Source organism: Rhodofomes roseus, assembly GCF_022264815.1.
Source record: "Rhodofomes roseus strain CIRM-BRFM 1785 chromosome Unknown C8Q71scaffold_16, whole genome shotgun sequence".
In the NCBI taxonomy this organism is placed as follows: Eukaryota; Fungi; Basidiomycota; class Agaricomycetes; order Polyporales; family Fomitopsidaceae; genus Rhodofomes; species Rhodofomes roseus.
In genome coordinates this window covers 580,535-600,103 of record NW_025952972.1, presented here as the reverse complement: position 1 = coordinate 600,103, position 19,569 = coordinate 580,535, and the positions used below count along the sequence as shown (strand labels likewise).

General features: G+C 55.2%; 8 protein-coding genes across 8 annotated transcripts; 4 read left to right on the top strand and 4 right to left on the bottom strand.

Annotated features, from left to right (window-relative positions):
* Nucleotides 1-301: 301 nt before the first annotated feature.
* C8Q71DRAFT_859809 (lysophospholipase) lies at nt 302-1,643 on the bottom strand (the record flags this gene model as incomplete). Its single annotated transcript, XM_047927698.1, has 7 exons — nt 302-421; nt 528-602; nt 651-680; nt 739-789; nt 840-938; nt 1,023-1,223; nt 1,275-1,643. The coding sequence occupies 7 exons, from the start codon at nt 1,641-1,643 to the stop codon at nt 302-304; spliced, it is 945 nt and encodes a 314-aa protein (XP_047776806.1).
* Nucleotides 1,644-5,024: 3,381 nt separating this feature from the next.
* C8Q71DRAFT_688168 (uncharacterized protein) lies at nt 5,025-5,567 on the top strand (the record flags this gene model as incomplete). Its single annotated transcript, XM_047919828.1, has 1 exon — nt 5,025-5,567. A coding segment is annotated over one exon (543 nt), but the record flags the coding sequence as incomplete, so codon positions are not given.
* Nucleotides 5,568-7,592: 2,025 nt separating this feature from the next.
* C8Q71DRAFT_711742 (PIF1-like helicase-domain-containing protein) lies at nt 7,593-8,187 on the top strand (the record flags this gene model as incomplete). The annotated part of the gene is made up of 2 exons (XM_047920822.1): nt 7,593-7,937; nt 7,999-8,187. Coding segments are annotated over 2 exons (534 nt in total), but the record flags the coding sequence as incomplete, so codon positions are not given.
* Nucleotides 8,188-12,507: 4,320 nt separating this feature from the next.
* On the top strand, nt 12,508-13,735 carry C8Q71DRAFT_813267 (Alpha/Beta hydrolase protein). The gene is made up of 2 exons (XM_047926074.1): nt 12,508-12,705; nt 12,763-13,735. Exons 1-2 carry the CDS (start codon nt 12,540-12,542, stop codon nt 13,605-13,607), a joined length of 1,011 nt encoding a protein of 336 aa, XP_047776803.1. The 5' UTR covers nt 12,508-12,539; the 3' UTR covers nt 13,608-13,735.
* C8Q71DRAFT_163281 (uncharacterized protein) lies at nt 13,690-15,273 on the bottom strand. Its single transcript, XM_047916698.1, has 4 exons — nt 14,698-15,273; nt 13,925-14,649; nt 13,754-13,812; nt 13,690-13,700 (listed from the first exon to the last, which is right to left on the bottom strand). The coding sequence occupies exons 1-2, from the start codon at nt 15,078-15,080 to the stop codon at nt 13,938-13,940; spliced, it is 1,095 nt and encodes a 364-aa protein (XP_047776802.1). The 5' UTR covers nt 15,081-15,273; the 3' UTR covers nt 13,690-13,700; nt 13,754-13,812; nt 13,925-13,937.
* C8Q71DRAFT_873668 (concanavalin A-like lectin/glucanase) lies at nt 15,213-16,923 on the bottom strand (the record flags this gene model as incomplete). Its single annotated transcript, XM_047928366.1, has 11 exons — nt 15,213-15,480; nt 15,534-15,658; nt 15,712-15,780; nt 15,834-15,951; nt 16,015-16,048; nt 16,106-16,199; nt 16,262-16,324; nt 16,376-16,423; nt 16,479-16,509; nt 16,572-16,633; nt 16,831-16,923. 11 exons carry the CDS (start codon nt 16,921-16,923, stop codon nt 15,213-15,215), a joined length of 1,005 nt encoding a protein of 334 aa, XP_047776801.1.
* A 196-nt stretch (nt 16,924-17,119) lies between these two features.
* On the bottom strand, nt 17,120-18,290 carry C8Q71DRAFT_771383 (ER lumen protein retaining receptor-domain-containing protein). Its single transcript, XM_047924353.1, has 6 exons — nt 18,196-18,290; nt 18,071-18,139; nt 17,808-17,964; nt 17,492-17,749; nt 17,344-17,439; nt 17,120-17,249 (listed from the first exon to the last, which is right to left on the bottom strand). Exons 1-6 carry the CDS (start codon nt 18,215-18,217, stop codon nt 17,213-17,215), a joined length of 639 nt encoding a protein of 212 aa, XP_047776800.1. The 5' UTR covers nt 18,218-18,290; the 3' UTR covers nt 17,120-17,212.
* Nucleotides 18,291-18,409: 119 nt separating this feature from the next.
* C8Q71DRAFT_771381 (clathrin light chain) lies at nt 18,410-19,561 on the top strand. The gene is made up of 4 exons (XM_047924352.1): nt 18,410-18,818; nt 18,875-18,993; nt 19,040-19,192; nt 19,247-19,561. The coding sequence occupies exons 1-4, from the start codon at nt 18,507-18,509 to the stop codon at nt 19,458-19,460; spliced, it is 798 nt and encodes a 265-aa protein (XP_047776799.1). The 5' UTR covers nt 18,410-18,506; the 3' UTR covers nt 19,461-19,561.
* The last annotated feature ends 8 nt before the right edge of the window (nt 19,562-19,569 follow it).

Sequence of the window (19,569 nt, the reverse complement as noted above, 5' to 3'; positions counted from 1 at the left end):
AAACATTATTCGATCAATACATGAGAATGGCCGAAAGGCAGAGAGACAACTCACAGCCATTCACCGTTTCCGCGTGTAGTTGGTGTATTGTAATCAACCAACATGAATGAACATCCTTTGATTCTGCTTGTCGATGGCACCCACCGCGCATACAGTCAAGTGCGCCAACCAAACGCAGGTACATATGATACTTAACGTGGGCCGCACCTCCAAGTGGCAGTGTTCATCTGACCGAAACATCCAGTCCCGGAGACCTCCCTATCGCAAGTTACGGCTAACTCAGCAGCAGTACGCACTGAGACTACAACCTCGCCATCTCAGGCTGTGCTTCCGGGACATGTGCGTGGATCCACGCGATGCATTCGTCCCAGGACCTCTCCTTCACGCCGTCGGGTTCGTTTGTGAGTTCGTGGTAAGCGCCCTGGAAAACCGATTATTATCAGCTTTTCGCTCTTGCGCTTAATGAATCAGATTCAAGTGATTGCATCCATACGTCTAGAGAGTGAAGCAATGAACGTAATGCTCACCTCGTATAACGACAATTTCTTGTCTTCCGCATCGAGCTTGCCGTACAGCTCTTCCGACGCTTTGTGGGACGTGACCTGTACGGACCGTGAGACCCGCTAGGAGCGGAGATTGAGCTGACATACCTTATCTTCTGTGCCATGTATAAGAAGGACCTAGTATGCGTCGAATCAGAGTCAATATGAGCCCAGTAGACCGGTTTCGGCAACGTACCGGCAGTTTCTTTGGCCAATTCTTGTAGGAGCCGTAAAGAAGGTTCTCTCCCTATGACCCGTCAGTAAAGCACACAAGGTTGCAGTTGTTACTCAACCGACCATTCCGAGCATGTCCGAAAGACCCTTGGCAGTTCCGTGCTTCTTGATAAGCGGGTCAGGGTCGATGGCGTTGACCACTGCTTGATCATGAGACAGATCCTGCAAAAATATCCAAAGGTCAGTGTTTCACTTGCCAAGGATGGCACGGTTATATATCAGGTTCTAGACAAGAGTGATACTCACCTCAGGAGGAACGTCCGCCGGGAATGGGAGCCATGGTGCGATGGCGGCTAGCGCTGTGCCAGCCTTGCGCAGTAGCTTGGAGACAGGAGTCGTCTGGAGGAGGAGAGGACTCATGCCAATGATACCGGAGACTAACTCTACCGACTCCTTGGACGGCGGGGGCTTTGACTGTGTAGGGAACGATAGCACGAGTCCACCACCCTGCTCACGATATGAGCGCGAGTATAGTTGAACTCCGTGTACGATGCGCACCATGGATTGACCAGCGAGGAACAGCGGCAAGTCTGGATGCTCCTTCTTTACGTACCGCACCCAGAACTCAATATCGCGTATCTGGTCCTCGAACGTCTCCTTGCCATACGAGGCATCCTTGCTTTTGTGCTTCACATCCAGCGCTGTCCGCCCGAACCCGCGTTGGTCGAAGGTGAACACGGTGATGTCCTTGGTCTGCCAATAGCGGTGAGCGTGCTCGTGTCGCCCAACGTGCTCCGCAAAGCCATGGATGAAGACAACTGTTGCGCGAGCCGTCCCGGTCGCTGCATATGTGCGGGTGTAGAATTGGTGGCCCCCGGGCCCGGGTAGCCACGCTTCATTGTATGATGTAGAACCGCTAGACGCCATTCTTCGTACGCGGTAGTTTGTGTGTACAGCAGGAAGAATGACAGGGTAATAAATACTTCTAGGCTGCGGCGGGAGATGGAGGAGAGGACGGAGGCGGCTGGCCCGGCAGCCAATTATTAATCCCCAGCGTAAGTGGCCCCAGGTCATCTTATATAGTAAAGGAGCATGGTTTGCCTTTTGCGGAAGCGATTGTCTGATTGGCTGATTGGCACTCACCGCCGCCTTGCTCGCGCCTACTAACAGTGGCCCAGTAATGCAATTTTCGGACATTTACTTAACTATCTCTTCCCCTTCTCCTCGGATTGTCTCGGAGTTTGCACCATTGGATTCCTGAGGTTCAGAGCAATCCATTCTGATTTTACTACGCGTCCACGGGAGGAGTGAGAGAAGACCGAGAGCAAAAAGCAAGTGGTATAGTAATGCAACTATTCTCCGAGGCTCGTCACGGCGAAGGTCACGATGCCGACGCTGCCGGTAATCAAGATCCGCTCGCCGAGAGCTGCCGTCGGTGGCGAATGTGGCTGGAGAGACCAACTGGAGACATCGCTGCAACGCAGACGCTGAGACAGTAATGCAACTGGGCGCTTGGCCGAGTCGCCGACAGCTCACTCGCCCAATCTCACTGAGATGTTTGATCCAGTCAACGAAGGCCTGTTCTTGAGCTGGCCTGAGCAATTTCTGGGTTGCATGTGCAGCTGAGCGAGGCTTTGTCTCCCCGTGTAGTCGGCGGAGGACAGTAGAGTAAGGAGCACGTGAGCACCATGACGTACGAGGAGCAGTAGATTTAACATTGACGTTACCTACCACTGTACCAGACTGAGCATTCTTGATAGCGGGTTCGACCTCGGCTTCATGTGCGCGAGACCGAGGAAGTCTGGGCATCCACTGGTGTAATGAATATCTGCGTCGCCACACTGCTTCGCCCACAGGACACCGTCAGACACGGAGCGCTTCAGTGGCCGATGACGGCAAGGGCGGAGTTGAGATCTGTTGATCGTGGGTGGCTGCTTGTCACGCCTCAACTGCAACATTCTCATTGACCTGCTTGTAGGTTGGCGGATTGTCTCGGAAAATTGTAGGAGAGCTCGTTGAATGATATAGAATCATGCTATGAACTTTTCAGACATATCGGTTATAGGATGAGGTCACCCGAGATAGTCCCCGCGTCATGATTGAGCAAAAACAGTGTTTATTGATTTATGCAGAGCAGGTACTATACTTTCTCCCTCTCGAAAAATAGATAGGGACGTAGGCAGTCATTCAAAGTATGCTACACAAAAATCCCAGAATATCCGGAGGGACGAGCGAGGGCAGAGTTCAATAATTGCATTACTGTACCAGTTGCATTGCAGGGCCACTGATAGTATTCCGTTTTCCTGCATGCCCGTCTGTTAACGCTCCCTGCCCGCATGCCATGCGCTCCCGCTCATGCTCATGCCCGCGATTGCGACGTCCTTCAATGACTCGCCTCACTTCCGCACACGCAGTCGCCGCTCTCTGGACAACTGTTCGACGCAGTCGTCGCTTCTTGACAACAAACCGCGGGGTGCGCGGCGTACGTATTGTTCGTCGTAGCGCCGTGTTCAACCCGCACGCGAGCAGTCGCCTTCCGCGATTGAGTCCGTCCTTCCACGCTCGAGTCCGTCCTTCCGCGCTCGAGCAGTCGCCTTCCGCGCTTTCCGTTGCACTGCCGGGCGGTATGGTTGTTATGCACCCACTTTCGTTCCTTTCCTCACGCGTCTTCCTCCATTCCCTCGCGCTGTGTTGCCCATTTTACTCGCTGTGGTTTCTCTTCGTGACAGGGCTCTTGCTTTACGCAACTCTGCATTCCACCTCTGCCTACTGTTCAATAGACAGTCTTTCGCAATGACAGATTCTTTTACCCATTTGGCTGCTATTCTGTTCTGACGAGTCCTCGAGCAGCGCGATCGAGCATGTCGGGTGCAATGTCAGTCCCGGCCAAGCAATTCAGGGGAGACAGGGACATGGTGACGAAGGTGAGTACTGCAGACCTCCTCTGCCAATTTTCCTTCCACTGACACTCTATGTTCCCTTCTCTCAGCTCAGTCACTCTTCCCGATGCCGAAGAGGTGCGGCGTGCATGGGCTGTCAGTCGACTTGAAGATCGCCGCCGTCGCGAACTGAGCCCGATCCGAGTCACGCCAAGGCGCAGGCGCACTCCTGGCAGTACCTCCAACAGCGGTTCTGTGGCAACCACGGACAATGAAAGCCGCGTCCTCAATGCGTCCGCCTCGACGCCTCCAAGCGGGCGAGCAGTCGACGTTGACCATAACCGACTCGCATCGTTCGCACCAGCCCCTCCTTCACGTGATCTGTGCGAGACGCCTGCGCAAGCATCTGCGCAGGCGCTTAGCCCTGTCCGCCCGACGTGCCACCGCCATTCTGGGGCCGTTCACGAATCACGATCGCGCTGTACAACCCGGGCCACAGGTGGTCTGCCAACCCCTGCACTTTCTCTGAGAAGCCCTACTACTCCGAGCCGCAGACACTCTGTGACAGGAAATTGGCACTCGCCAGGCCGTTCTCCCCGGAATCCACTCAGCCCAAGGAATGGCGCCGTGCACGACCAACCGCCTGCTCTGTCTGGTGCTGTCTCTCGCCGCCGCGGGGTCGTGAACGAGAACCATCTTCCCCTCCCTTCACTATTCCCTGCGTTGTTGAATGCTCGCCGCGGCGCTCATCCGCAGTCCAGCTTTCCTGTCACGGTGCCTCTGCCGACGCCGCCTCTGACCGCACCTCTGCCCAACGTACAGCCCCAGCTTCCAACGATTGATTTTCTCGAGCTACAACGTCGTGAAACTCGCCGACGCAATGCACGGGGAGGCAATCGTGCTCAGGGCCAACGTAGCCGAGCAAGTGGACGTGATCAAGCACAGCATGAGGGACAACGTCGCACGGATGATTTCACCTTTTGCCACTATGAACCGGGTAGCGGTACATTCAACGAAGGTATGTGAGGTACTGACATTGAGGTGAATCTGCTGTTCTCACCTGCGAGTCTGTAGTAGGCACCACCATCCCAACGCCAACCACACCTGTACCCAGGCAGCCCATACCAGCTGTGAGGCCATTCGCGCCAGCATTGAGGCCACTTGCCCCAACGCCGAGACCGCTCGCGCCAGCGCCGAGGCCACTTGCCCCAGCGCCGAGACCGCTCGCGCCAGCGCCGAGGCCACTTGCCCCAGCGCCGAGGCCTCCGGTACCTAGGCCGCCTACACCTCAAGATGCTGCAGGTTTGCGCCCTCCTGATGCAAATGAAGAGCGGCCAGGTGAGCTTCTGCTGTTATTGTAATTGTGTGATCTCGCCTCGCTGACACTTCAGTTGTAGCTCCGAATCACAATCCCAGACGCCCTTTACCAAAAGCACGCCAGCTGTATCATGACCCACCTGCGAGACACGATCTTGGTCGCATGGACGTCGCATGCCGGTTCTGCGGGGCTCTTCACTGGATAGCGGAGCGCTTAACAGCAAGTTCGGCACGCAATCCAACGTTTGGAAGCTGCTGTAACTCGGGAAAGGTTCATGTCCCCTCCGCTCCGGATCCTCCGCACGCCCTGAAGCAGCTGTTTGTTCAGAACACTGCTCAAGCTCGCGAGTTCCGCGAGCACATCCGCCAGTACAACTCTGCCTTTGCTTTCACCTCACTTGGCGTGCAGATCGACGATACTGTCAACCATGGGAATGGACCATACGTCTTCCGCATCCACGGAGAGCTCTGTCATCGATCTGGCTCTCTCGATCCTCCCCCTGGGCAGCCTCGCTCATATGCCCAATTATTTGTCCACGACCCACATGATGCGTTGGCTGAGCGGGTTCGCCGCAACGGATCATGCCGGGAGGAGACCATGGCGCTCATCCAGGACGTGCTCAACCGCTCCCATCGTTACGTCGGGATTTACAAGCATGCATACGAGACACTCCGTGAGCATCCTGATGTCGAGCAAGTCACGTTGCACCTGGTCGTGGATCGCAACCAAGACCAGCGACGATACAACGTACCAACTGCAGATGAGGTTGCTGTTCTGCTCCCCAATCAGCAGCCTGCAGACGCGGATCACCGGGACATTGTTCTCCGCAAACGGGCTGGCCCTCTGCAGCGCATCAGCGAGTGTCACCCTGCGTATGCTTGCCTTCAGTACACCGTCTTCTTTCCTCATGGTGAGCGGGGCTGGAGCTGGGACCTATCTCTGCGGGATCCCGATACGTTGGAGTTTGACCCGCAGACCTCGCTGTCACAAACCCGCTTCTACGCCTATCAACTCCACTACCGCGAACGAGAATTCTCCTTGGTCCTCCGCGGAGGGCGGCTCTTCCAACAGTATCTGGTGGATATGTGGGCGGCATGCGATCAGCGTCGGTTGATCTACCTCCGCAACAACCAACAGAAGATCCGCGCATCATTGTACAGTGGCCTTTCCGACGCAATGCGGGGTGGCCGTGACGTCAACCTCAACGAGCTGGGCCAGATGGTTGTCCTTCCATCATCATATACTGGCGGACCACGCTACATGCAGCAACTCTTTCAAGACGGCATGGCGATCGGGCGTTACTACAAGAATGTCGACCTCTTCATAACGATGACGGCAAACCCGCAATGGCCGGAGATCACGCGGGAACTCCTCCCTGGCCAGTCCGCTGCAGACCGTCCTGATCTGGTTGCCCGTGTCTTCAACCTTAAGAAGAAGGCCCTTTTGGAGGAAATCTTGAAGGATGGCATCTTTGGCCGGGCCGTCGCACACATCTACACGATTGAGTTTCAGAAACGTGGACTTCCTCATATGCACCTCTTGATCTTCCTTGAGCGAGCCGACAAACTCCTTGATCCTGCTGCAGTCGATTCATGCATTCGAGCTACCTGGCCCGACCCGGATACCGAGCCAATGCTTTTCGACGTCGTCAAGACATGCATGGTCCATGGGCCATGCGGTATGGCTAATCGGAGCTCACCGTGTATGAAGGATGGTCGTTGCTCCAAAGGCTACCCAAAGGCTTTCCAAGCGACGACATCTCTTGATCGAGAGGGTTATCCTCTGTATCGTCGTCCAGAAGATGGTCGCTCCTTCCGAGTACGCAATCACGAAGTAGACAACCGCTGGATCGTGCCATATAACCCTTATCTCTCTGCACGGTATGCCTGTCACATCAACGTCGAATGCTCGGTCACGTTTGCGTCCATGAAATATATCAACAAGTACATTCATAAGGGCCATGACTGCGGTACACTTGAAGTCCACCGGAATGACGAGATCCGCCGGTGGATTGACAGCCGCTATGTCTCAGCCTCGGAGGCTGTGTGGCGAATCCTTCATTTCGACCTCCATCAGCAGAAGCCAAACGTTGTACGGCTTCAGGTTCATCTCCCAGGACAGCATTTGGTGACTTTCAACCCCGATGACACACCGGAGGTCGTCCTAGCACGCGCATCTCAGGAGAAAACCATGCTCACCGCGTTCTTCCATGCAAACTCGCCCGCAAGTGGTTTCTCTGACGTGGCACGTCGCTATACGTATCAGGAGTTTCCACAGGTGTTCACTTGGCAGGCGGACAAGAAGCGGTGGAAGATCCGTCAGTCTGGCTTTGCAATCGGCCGGATGTACTTCGTCTCTCCAAATGCAGGCGAGCGCTTCTACTTGCGCACCCTCCTCACTGTCACAAAGGGGCCTACGTGTTGGACGGATCTCCGGCGCGTCGGCAATCAGGTGTATCCCAACTTTCGCCAGGCCTGCCTTGCTCGCGGTCTCCTCGAGGATGATGGCGAATGGCGACAGTGTCTCCAAGAAGCAACAGAGATGCAGACCGGAAGCCGCCTTCGATATCTGTTTGCAACGCTCTTGACGCATTGCAACCCAGCACAGCCCGGGAACCTCTGGCACGAGTTCCGGGCGGGGATCTGTGACGACCTGCGCCACCGATTAACTCTTCTTGGGATGCCCCATGCCGCTGATGAAGACGTCTACGACTACGGCCTGTTCCTCCTCGACAAGATCTTGAACGAGACGGGGCACTCACTACTTGCATTCGACGACATGCCGCGGTCTGAGCGTGACTGGGAGAGGCAAGTGGAGAACCCCCATATCATCGAACAGCTGGATTATGACCGGCAGCTCGAATTGACGGAGGCCAACAACTGCATTCGCCAGCTGAACGCCAACCAGCGCGATGCTTTCTCATCCATCATGGAAGCTGTGTCGACTGAGCGTGGCGGCATCTTCTTCCTGAACGGTCCCGGTGGCACCGGCAAGACATACGTTTACAACACTGTGTGTCATAAGGTGCGATTTGGGCTGCGTCTTCATACCATACTGCAATCTCATGCTGATGCACCTCATCTAGGCTCGAGCAGAGGGATGGATTGTTCTCTGTGTCGCATCTTCTGGGATTGCCTCCCTGCTGTTGAAGGGCGGACGTACTGCCCACTCACGGTTCAAGATCCCTGTCGAGAATCTGAACGCGCAATCAACCTGCGCAATCCGCAAGGAGAGCCGCTATGCAGACCTCTTCCGTGTGGCAAGGCTCATCATCTGGGACGAAGCAGCCAATCAACACCGCTGGGCGCCCGAGGCTGTTGACCGCACTCTGCGAGACATCCGTAACGATCAACGTCCATTTGGAGGTTTGACAGTGGTGTTTGGTGGCGACTTTCAGCAAATCCTACCCGTCGTCGTCAAAGGCTCACGTTCCGACATCGTTGAAGCCTCACTCCGGTCATCCCCGCTGTGGGCGCATGTCCAAGTCCTACACCTACGACAAAATATGCGACTCGATGGCTCTCGCGACAGCGCTACCTTTGCCAATTGGCTTCTTGACGTTGGCCACGGTCGCACCGCAGGTGATCCCCATATCGTGCAATTTCCACAACACATGCTGGTGCGCAGTGTCGACTCTCTGATTGATTCGACCTATCCGGGCGTGGGTTCCGGAGTTCCTCCACCCGCTGATTATTTTCTTGCACGGATGATCCTATCTGCAAGGAACACCGACGTCGACGACCTCAACCGTCAGATCCTTGATAGGATGGACGGTGACGAACATGTCTTCCATAGCGCTGACAGCATTGTTCTTGAGGCTGGCGCAGATGATGAAGCCACCCAAGGCAATCAGTATCCCGTCGAATACCTGCGATCTCTCAAGGCATCTGGGTTACCTCTTGGCGAGCTACGTCTGAAGGTTGGATGTCCGGTCATCTTACTGCGGAACATCTCGCCATCGCGTGGTCTCTGCAATGGGAGCCGTATGATTGTCCAGAAGATGTCAACGCGCGTTCTCGAAGTGCAACTCATAGGCGGCGATCATCATGGTGAGGTCGCTCTCATCCCTCGCATTACACTCAACCCAACAACAAGCAATGGCGAGTTTCCTTTCAAGCTCTCTCGCCGGCAGTTTCCCGTGCGGCTCGCGTTTGCAATGAGCATCAATAAATCCCAGGGACAGTCGGTCCGGTACGTCGGACTTGACCTCCGAGTGCCTGTGTTCACACATGGTCAGCTGTATGTTGCACTTTCACGCTCCACATCCTCACAGACGGTCAAGGTTCTGCTTCCCGATGATGCACCACAATGTACACATAACATAGTATATCCTGAGGTACTTCTCGACTAATAATCATGACGCCGTGCACTCAAATGTTAGTCTGTTGCTCATGCCGTGAAAAGGGACTTCTGGCACACCACACTAGGTAATCTTCAAGGTCAGACACTGCAGGTTGGCGTTCTAGGCCAAGCAGAGTCGTTGAATCGCCGGTACATCCTTATCGGGACCGCAATCGTACTGCACCCTACTGCACCCGCCTGTCAGTTAATGTAACCTCTAATAGGAATCAGCATTCATCATGACCGGCACAGAGACATCCCAGAGGACCCGAGTCCTGCCCCGGTATGTGCATTGCCGGTTTCCCTGTGGCTCTGCGTTACAAACTTCTTGAGAAGAGCTTGCCCTCGGACTCACAGCCAACTTCCGCACATCCCCATCCTCTGTTTCGCAGTGCAGACCACCACTCCGAGTCGATATGACGTCCGCCATCATCACAGGGATTGCTGTCCTTGAAAGGCCGCGGATTAGCGATGCCGCACAGCCAAAGGCCGTCTATCTTGATGGCGGGTTGTACTCCGGTGACGCTGAGAAGCCATTGGTAGTGAACTTCCGATACTGGAACGACCAAAACATCGACTTCAGTGACGGACCAGTCATCAGCTTCATTGTTGCATCTGTGCGTCATGTCTGCATTTTGTGATGGAACTACTAGCTGCTCACTGTTGTTTCTGATGCTCGCTGTCAGATTGTGAAGATGCAGCCTCAGGCGACAGTGTACTCTTCACATCTCGATCCCTCGGACTATGATGCGGTTGGGGATATCATCCAGGTGTGTTTCTCTGCCAGGTCCGACATGCCCCAGAGGCCAGGTTGAACTGCCAACTAACAAATGATGCTGACAGCTGATCCGTGCGGATGGACTTCACCCAGCACATTTGCCGTTTGTTTTTGCGTGTGGGCAGGCCACGAACATCCAGCCGACATTGTCGACGTTCGATTCTCTGCCAATGCAGTTTGTGTCGCAGTTGCCGTCTCGCGAGCAAAGCACCTTCCCAATGCGCATTGAGATCCCGGACTCAAAGCGGTATGGAAGCAGGGGTAAGCCAATGCCGAAGAACGGAGAATCGAGGTTCCATGTGCAAGGTTTCCTTTCCGACATTACGCGCAACGCAGACGACAAAGTACTGTGGTTCAACGTTCGGATGCATAACATTGTTTATTTTGATAGGCTTGCCATACCGCCCGTTCACAGTGCGTGTCGGGCTATCAATTGTGTTCGACTTTCATTCTCATTTACCATCCACAGAGCCGTCGGCCACGCCGCCCAAAATGAATGGGAAGATTACACGCAAGTTGACTTACGATTTCAGTCAGGCAAGCCCCCTCCCCGACAAGGCCAAAAAGCGTCCGCGAACGGACGACTTCGCATCGACTTCTCTCAGTCAGGAGACGCCAGATGATGGCGAGCTGGAGTACGTGGACAACCAGAGGGGCGATGGTGGTGTCCGTAGCGCAGAGGCTAGACGATAGACGTCATCAGGTTATCAGAGCTGTGTTCAATTGAGTAATGCAGAAGTCGTTGAATCGACATTTGTTGCGCGGTACATCGACACACTGACGGTACTACCTGTGCGACGGCACGGGCAGCCTGCTAGTCATGGTCATGCGAACACAGACGCCCGGACGTCAAACAACGTCAGTTGCCCGATTCGTCCATTCGGCTTCCTCCGGGCTTCCTTACGGTAAGTACCGAGTTCAGGCGTTATAGCCCAAGTCGAACAATATTGTACCAGTACTACATATGTTTGTGGCCTCCACGCACAGATCAACAACTCAGTAGTGTTCTGGCTCTTACGGCTTTTATCATGTGGGTAGAGATCTACATTCTCGCGTTTAAATCAATGTCTGAGCACACCCGGACCAACGCCGAGTAGGAGCCCTGAGCAACGCGTCCCAGCGCTGCCAATCATAGTTGAGGAGGGCCAATATTCAGTAAGTACGTGCTGTCGCAGTATAAGATCAACCCGCTCTATTCACTGGGATTCTGTACACGTGTAGAAAACTCGATATCCGGACCACTACAGTGCGACCCCAGTGTCAGGGGATATTTAGGCAATTGTAATGAGTACGCGAAGAACATGCATGACTCACCTTCGGATCGAAGCGAAGTCAGTCGTTGCGCCCATGACGAGCGAGACGCACGACACACCGCGAAAGCGTGCCTTTTGTCTGTGCACAGGTCTGCTCGTACGTTTGAAGGGGCACCTCCGAGTCATCACCGAGCTACCCGACCACATCAATGATTTTTGTGAGTACTCATTATCATAGTGCTCGTACACACCACTCGAATAGAACTTGGCGCGAGAGCACTGCCAGGCAGGAGAAGGCTAGCTGCGCAACCGTCCAACTGCCAAAGGGGACTTCTGCCCCACATACCCCGATGGAGCTGCCGAAGAGCGAGGATCACCTCGCCGCGGCGACGCCTGACTGTGAGTTTGCTGTGAGTGTCTGATTTATGGCCAAGTCGCGACCGAAGGGCAGAGCGCTGCAAGACTCGCAGGCAACACCGCAGCCCGTATCGCCCACAGCATATATTTAGAAAGAAACACGGGAAGTCAGTGTGATGCCAATGCGGGAACTTGGCGTGGCAGGGGAGACCGGGATCCACGGTGGCTGGGGCGCGGCTCGAGAGTAAGTACGCTGCGTCTTTGGGTGGCAGGGCACGGTGACTCTGCACCCCGCGAAACCCGGGCTTCCAATTGTTGTGGCCGCGAGTCGGCCGCGAGCGGCATCATTTGCGGAGCCGCCATTGGACTAACCTCACCATTGTGCACCTGCGCTGTGTGGCCAGCGGTGCTGCGGTGAGCAGCGCCGACCGCTGTGTATTGATTGGAGGATGCGCAGCAATAATATCTTGGAGGTGGACCCTAAACACCACGTTCAGTAAGGAGGGCTATCGCACAAGGGCGCCGCCCGGAGGTCACTTACACAGATTCACAGAAACCCCGACTTTCCCGAGCAAAACTCTGGGCGCGAGTGTCCCTGTTGGTGCTTGATGTGTTGCGCCCAGTATCCGATCTTCACATCGCAGTGACGATGGGAGCCGAGGTTGCTCTGGTGTAGTCCCGGGCGCAAAGGGATGTCCTGTGGTGTCCATCATGATCTTCGTATACCCACGCATACCTCACTGTCCGATAGATAAAACCTGAACGTTGTGCCAGCAGGGATCGTCTGCTGCCCGTCTTTCCAGGCAGGTCAGTATATTGCGTCAGCTGCGGTGCTTGGTAACAGAATTGACGGACCCGTTATTTCGCAGGCTTCAAGTTGCGCATCCCGACTCTGCAATGCCCACTGTCACCTACTCGCGCGTCGGCTCACTTGACATCCAGCTGGATTACGAGATCCCCCCTTCCGTCACCGCGGGCTCATTGAGCGCAGTGATATACCTCCATGGCGGAGGTATCCTCACGGGTTCTCGCAACGACGCGTTTTTCTCTGAGTCGATGAAAGGTGAGCGCGTCCGTGATATCGCATATCAGACCCGAACTTACTGAATACATTATCCAGAGTTGGTGTTGAAAAACGGCGCCATATTCATGGCCGCCGACTATCGTTTGTTGTACCCCTCCACCGGTTTCGACATCATCGACGACATGAAGGCCCTGTTCTCTTTCCTATCGAACCCAAGCTTCTCGGAGGACCATCTACCAAGCGGCGTCTCCCTGGATGCATCGCGCATTGCCCTCCTAGGGGGTTCTGGAGGTGTCTACCCTGCCATGGCCGCAGGTCTCTACGCGCAGCCGAAACCGAAGGTCCTCCTCTTGCTCTTCGGCATGGGCGGAGACGTGCTGGGTGATAGCTGGGTCGCGCCCAAGGACGGGTTCATGCCGTTCCCCGGATCCGAAAGCGTGACGGAAGCCTCCCTCGCACATCTGCTCGAGCGCACTCCGCTCCCTATCTCAGACGCACCTGTGAAGGTCCAGCCTGATCAGACCCTGCGCGACGACCAGAACCGCATGGGTCTGTTCATGCACTGGTGGCGCACAGGCGAGATTCTGGATTATGTCGTGGGCGAGCCCATCTCCGCCACTCTGCGTGCTCTTCCTGCCTCCGAACGCCTCGCAGTTGTACCTACCCGTTTGCATCCGGCCATCCTGCAAGCCTGTCTGGATTCCGAGTTCCCTGCGACATGCCTCGTGCATGGGGAACAAGACGGCATCGTGGACCCCGCTGAATCGAAGACGACATATAACCGACTAATGGAGTTGGGTGTCAAGACGGAATTAGTGCTTGTTCCAGACGCCGTGCATGCTCTAATGTCACCAACCAATCCGGCAGCACCAGCTGTGGGGGCAGAAGCTGCCTATGGGAAGGGTTGGAGCTTCTTGTTCACGGAGTTGGCGAATAGTTAGGCCTTGACGACGGAGTTTACAGCAGAGCGATTACAATGACACGAAGCGGTTCTTGTGATATACGTCCGGCTGTTGTCTCTCAGAAACATCGACCTGCGCCATGATTGAGAATGGTGGACAAGTACAAATGCGAGGGGGACACGTACGACGACGACGCCAGTTTTGTAAGTTGAAAATAATAGTGATATCGAGCAAGCGGGGGTATCTGAGCGGTGGTCCTGAATAAATTACATACAAAGTCTCCTTCCTGCTTTCTCCTTGTGAGTTGCTATAGAGCACGAGACTTGAGGATGCACTCACATAGCCTTTCCACTTACAACACCGTGACCCCTACTCCGAGACTTCCAAGTCGAAGTATTTCGGGAACTCTTCCCATATCTTCGCACACTCTCCGCGATGCTGCGTCTCGAGCAGCGCCATACAATGCGCACACAGCGGGGGCTCGCCGTACCCCCTATCCGACGAGCAGTTCTTTAGCCACACATACGGTAGCCACGGTCCCGACACGTTCCACCCTGCCGTCCCGTCCGTCACCCGCTTTTTGTAGATCGCCATGTGGTACTCCAGTCGCTCCTTACACGAGTCAAGGTCCTGGCAATCTTTCGACGCGGAGATGTCGAATATTCGCTCGAGCGCAGCGTCCTTCTCGCGCGTGAGGAAAACACGCGCGTCAACGCATCGCCGGAGGTCATCGAGCGAGAGTTGCTGGGATGTCCCGTCGGGGTGCGTCGTACCGCGCAGGAGGTCCTCCGTCAGGAGCTGGCAGCAGAGGTACATCGCAATCGGGAGGAGGGCCGATGTGTCTGTGAGCCGGGCGAGGTTCACTGCGGCGATGGGGTCTAGGCCATAGCGACCCCACTCGGCGTAGTGTGGCTTCTCGTACCAGCTCGCGTATTGCGTGAAGAGAAACGTCTTGAGCACGTCCAATGCGTCGTTGTACAGGTTGTCTATCTGGTACTTGCGCCCGAGACGGACGAGTGCGTTCGTGGTTGCGAAGTCGATGCGCGTGCCATCCAGCAGTCGACTGTCAGAGGGGTCGGAACTTCAGAGTTTATGAATGCCGTTCATACGACCTAGCGCAACGACTTACCGACCGCTCCCCAGCTCTACTCGCAGCAATATACGCAGGTCTTCATGAAAGTCCGTGAGGTGGACTACTGGACAGCCCTCGAGGACCTCTGCACGGTCGGGTTGGGGGAGGGAAAACAACTCCGCGAAAAACGGGGAGTCGCGTGCGAGTAGACCCTGATAAACGCGGAACCCAAATCCGGAGGCTTCCAAGACCACGTTTCCGTCGGGAAACCAGAACTCTGCGTCTCGTTGGATGCACGGCGGTGACATTGTGAAGGGAGGGACAGAGGACGTGAGCAGGTGATCCTGGTGCGATCGTATTGTATCACGTCGAGGACAATGATTGTGAGCGGGGTTGACAGGGATCGACCTGTCAACGGCTCTGATCATCAAAGTCCGCATTGTCTCCTCATGGCTTTTGGCATATGTACGTACAGCTAGCAGCCCCTAGAAGGCGGCCAAAAGGCGACAGACTTTTATCGTCCAAACCGAAGTGGAGTATATTATCCCAAATACATATCCCAATAAATGCCCTCAGAAGCGTTTTGCATCAGTATAAAACGCACTCATGCCTCCTCCACCACGCCCCATGAACGCGTCGCTGAAGCCCCGTCCGACCGACTGCTTGAGCACATATGTCTTGTACGCGTAGAACAATCCCGCAAGAACCGCGAGCACGCCAACAATTTTCAGGAGCGTCCAGAGGAAGGTTGACGCAACAACAGATTCTGTGCCTAGGAGCTTGTTGCGCTGCTTCTCTGGGCTGGAGAGGATGGCGGAGTACGTGGTCACACTGATGATGCTGTTACAGAGTGTCAGTCGATTCTTCAGAGTCTAATAGAGGAGTGAACTTGCTCATGGTTGTCTGAGACGTCGCCCGTCATGGCGGAGAAGCCGAGGTAGGGCGCACTTGGCAGACTAATGTCGCGGATGGTGAAGCATTCAACCCAATCGTCCCATGCTCTGTACTGTGCCTTGACCTGGTGTGACATAGTGAGCATCAAATGCAGGCTAATCCTGCAATGTGTCTTACGCTGAGCAGCTTGTCCTTCACATACGACACCCGCAGCTTTGTAGCCACGTTTGTGCGGCGAAGGTTGGCCTAGTGCTCCCCGCTCAGTGTTGACGCAACTCGCACACAAGCTCGCGACGCACCGAGCAACCACCAAGGCTATCTTTCTGACCATCCCCCGCTTGGTCGTATGGCGTCTTGCCGTCGCCGAGCATCCCGACGATACGCGGGAAGGAGTATGAATGGCGAGTGTTAGCATAACTAGCGGAGTTTCCGACGTCGTGAGCACGCATGACGGATGACCACAATCTCTGGAGTACTCACGTATCGAGGAATATCCCAAGGCCCTCAAAGTTATCTGCGGTCGATTGCGGCTTAGGGCAAGGCAACGCAGCAGCATTCATGCAACACGCACCTACGCTACCAAACACAGGTCCAGGCTGTGTCCTCGTAGTCGTCAACCACATTGCGAGACCATCTCCGTACAAATGCGCCGTGTCGCCGTGGATCTAGCAAGCGCGCAGTCAGACGACCAAGCATTCCTCCGCGCATCACCACGTAGCCCGCGTACCTTGAACTCAACCTCGATGATCCAGTTCTGCGCTGTCAACGGGATGCGGGACCATAGCCATCCCTGACTCACGTCAGTTCAATAATACACGATACGACATGGGAAGGCAAGCACCATTTGTGACGGCCGATTACGGGTGAGGCGGACATGCTTGTTCGTGTTCTGCGCTCAAGTCACCGTGAGCTACTGGTCAGCTGGGATAGAGTGTGCTACTCACGACGTATGCGTCTGCACCGAAGTCCCACCATCTTCACATACGAACAAGGTCAGACCCGGGCTATCGGAGACATGAGAGGTCGTATGGACGCACCGATTTTGCAAGTCTTGGTCGATGTATGGGGCGTATATCGAATGTGTTCGGAGAGATATTGTCTACAGCAGCCAATGGTCAGCTCTAGAGGTTTCATGCTATCCCAGATACGCGAGCCATAGCCCGGAGTCCCCTCAAATGTCGTAGCGTCTGCCCTCCCTTGCTTCGCCAACGACCAACCCTCATTACCTGTCCAGCATCCGGCGTAATCCACCCTGCCCATCCCGCCGACACGTCGTGAACTCTCATAGACACTCACCCGTTCAATTGTCTGGTTTCCCAGGTTGGTATCCAGCACCGCCAACGCACCGAGGGGCAACAAGCCCAGCCAAAACAACAGCCCGCCCAGCATAGCGGCCTATCTCGAGAGAATGGAAGAAAAGCGAGCGTGTGCTAGAAATACAGACAGCTCAGAGTAAAGCCGGAGACGACAGCAACGACAAGTCCGTGTTCGCGGTGGTGGATGACCGGCTCTGACAAGCTGAGACGCCACACAAGTGGTGAGCGCTTATTCGTGTACACTTTCCGCACGACGCGTCGCGCTCATGTTTTCTCATGAACCAGTTGTCGTATCGGGCGATGATGAAGATAATACGTGAGAGCTGAAGAGCAGTCCATTTACACTACGTTGTAGGATACAATTATGCCGGCAACTCAAACCGCTGTCCTTGTAGCACTCTATACAAAGTTCGAGCAAACGCGGTATGGTGGCGAACACGCGCGGAGTGACACGTCAGCGTTTGCGCGCGGTGAGTACAGTGGTAACACTCACTTTGTGAAGTAGACGTAGAAGAAGTCGACATAGAGTGCCGTCTGTACAATACCCGCCGTGACCGCAATTGGGTCCACCTGGTCCTCCATCCAGTACCTAGAACGCGCATCAACTCCTCGCTCTGAATACGGCCGATAGGGATGCGCACCTGTATATCCAGTTCGGAATGTAGAGCGCCCTGTATGCGCCAAGCGCGGCCAAGTAATGTGTCGTGATCGCCTCCGCCTCGCCCGTACGCTGCAACATGAATAGTTGTGGGAGGATGGCGACCGACTCAAGGAAGATGGAGAATGACCAGAGGATCTCAGCGAAGGTGAATCGGTAGTTGAATATCAGGGACAAGAGGACGCATGGCCCGAGGAGGTATTCCACGCGGAACGTGTCAATTGACGGGTCGTTCGTTGGTCTGCGCGGGTCGAGAAGCTTGAGCGGGCAGGATGCAAGCTGAATTTGGCACGACGCACCGGTACTTCTTTTTCATGAGGTAGAGGACGTAACAACTGCTCGTGATGAAGAAGGTCTTCATGACGCTGTTGTATAGCGAAACATAGTCGTAGAATAGGTCGAGGTAACGCGTCACGAATACGGTGACGTAGAGTGCCTGTGTTTTAAAGGATAGACCTGCGTAAAAGCATAACTGTCCGTCAGTACGCCATCTTAGACGCGTAGAAAGTGGATTTACGACCAGGCAGGCCGCCAAAGTAGTCATAGTGCTCAAGACACGTACCTCGAACCGACCGCGTCGTCTGAATCTTGTACAACAGGAGGAGGATGGACGCCAAGTGGGACATGTCCCCTGGTAACAACGTCGTTAGTCGTTTGTCGACAGTGAGTTGATTCTTCTGCGCATACCGAACAACCGAAAGAGATTCATGGTGGTGCAGTCGGAGGGGTCGAAGTAGACGAGAGCCTGAACGTGGAAGCCTGCACTGAAGTCGAAGGCGTTCGTCACTGAAGTGACGACGTGTAAGTAACGTGAGACGGTTAGATTATGTATATTGATTTGACTACATACAGTGTCACACTGACCTGTATGCACAGATAATAATCCTGACTACTCCCAACAGAAGGCTATCAAGGACTTAACAGCGCCCAAGACTTATCCTCTACAGCACCGCGACCTCGCGTAACCCAACGTAACCTCCTCACCACCGTCACCAACGATGACCGACTTCCTTGCACGCGAAAGCGAGCTCCTCGGTGAAGAGTTCACCGGCACGCCCACCGGGGGCACCTATGCGACCGCGGGCGGCGACATTGACTTCGACCGCGCCGCCTCTGCCTTCCCCGACATATCTCTCGATGGCATCGGTGACATCCCCGCGCCAGCACTCCCTGCCGCACCCGCGACTTCCTCTGGTTTCTCGTTCGAAGACTTCGCGAGTCCACCGAGGGAACGGCAGACGGAGGTGAAGGTCACGGGCGACGACGAGATTGAGAAGTTCGAGGACCAGTTCCCGGATATCGAGGTGCCGGTACGTCGTGCTAAGTTGCTGCTCAGAGTACCCAACACAAACGGATGTGCGTATAGTCGTCCGAGCCTGTCTTCGGGGCAGCACCCACGTTTGCACCACGGCCCCAACCATCCGCGTTCACGTCAACACCCATACTGAACCACGCGGCCGAGGAAGAGGAGCCCGAGGTCATCAAGTGCGTTGCATGCTATCATGACATCTTTATTACCTGACACTTGTAGGCAATGGCGGGAGCGGCAAGCAGAGGAGATCAAGGAGCGTGACGAGGCCTCCAAACGGAAGCGCGAGGAGACCGTCTCCAAGGCCGAGAGGGCCATCGACCAGTTCTACGAGGAGTACTCTGCGAAGAAGGAGCGCAACATCCGGGAGAACAAGTACGTCGTCCCCTTTCCCCTAGTCTGTGTCCGGACCTGACGGCCGCTCCTCAGGGATCTTGAGGAAGAGTTCGTCGCCAAGATGACCGATTCGCTCTCGAATGGCACGACGTGGCAGCGGATCTGCGACCTAATTGAACTCCAGAACTCGCAAAGCAAGACCGTCGCGCGCGCAGGCCCGGGCACGACCGACCTCACGCGCTTCAAGGAGGTCCTCCTCCGGCTTAAAAGGGAGGGCGACGCGGCCCCGGGTGCAGCTGGCTATTGAGAGGACGAGTATATATGGGTACGGATTATTTAATGACAGGACGTTCGTAAAGTACCCTGTTCTCGTCAATATCGCTTGGCTTCCAAGTCAAAGTGGCTGAACGTGCCGT

What these genes read in the sequence shown, in the direction of transcription:
- C8Q71DRAFT_813267 (XM_047926074.1), top strand. Translation starts at nt 12,540, where the DNA reads ATGCCCACTGTCACCTACTCGCGCGTCGGCTCACTTGACATCCAGCTG. An exon ending in TTTCTCTGAGTCGATGAAAG is followed by an intron (nt 12,706 to 12,762) that starts GTGAGCGCGTCC and finishes TACATTATCCAG; the next exon opens with AGTTGGTGTTGAAAAACGGC.
- C8Q71DRAFT_163281 (XM_047916698.1), bottom strand. Translation starts at nt 15,080, where the DNA reads ATGCGGACTTTGATGATCAGAGCCGTTGACAGGTCGATCCCTGTCAAC. An exon ending in GTAGAGCTGGGGAGCGGTCG is followed by an intron (nt 14,650 to 14,697) that starts GTAAGTCGTTGC and finishes TAAACTCTGAAG; the next exon opens with TTCCGACCCCTCTGACAGTC.
- C8Q71DRAFT_771383 (XM_047924353.1), bottom strand. Translation starts at nt 18,217, where the DNA reads ATGAATCTCTTTCGGTTGTTCG. An exon ending in CTCATGAAAAAGAAGTACCG is followed by an intron (nt 17,750 to 17,807) that starts GTGCGTCGTGCC and finishes CGACCCGCGCAG; the next exon opens with ACCAACGAACGACCCGTCAA. An exon ending in TTCTACGTCTACTTCACAAA is followed by an intron (nt 17,250 to 17,343) that starts GTGAGTGTTACC and finishes AACTTTGTATAG; the next exon opens with AGTGCTACAAGGACAGCGGT.
- C8Q71DRAFT_771381 (XM_047924352.1), top strand. Translation starts at nt 18,507, where the DNA reads ATGACCGACTTCCTTGCACGCGAAAGCGAGCTCCTCGGTGAAGAGTTC. An exon ending in TCCCGGATATCGAGGTGCCG is followed by an intron (nt 18,819 to 18,874) that starts GTACGTCGTGCT and finishes ATGTGCGTATAG; the next exon opens with TCGTCCGAGCCTGTCTTCGG. An exon ending in GAGGAGCCCGAGGTCATCAA is followed by an intron (nt 18,994 to 19,039) that starts GTGCGTTGCATG and finishes TGACACTTGTAG; the next exon opens with GCAATGGCGGGAGCGGCAAG.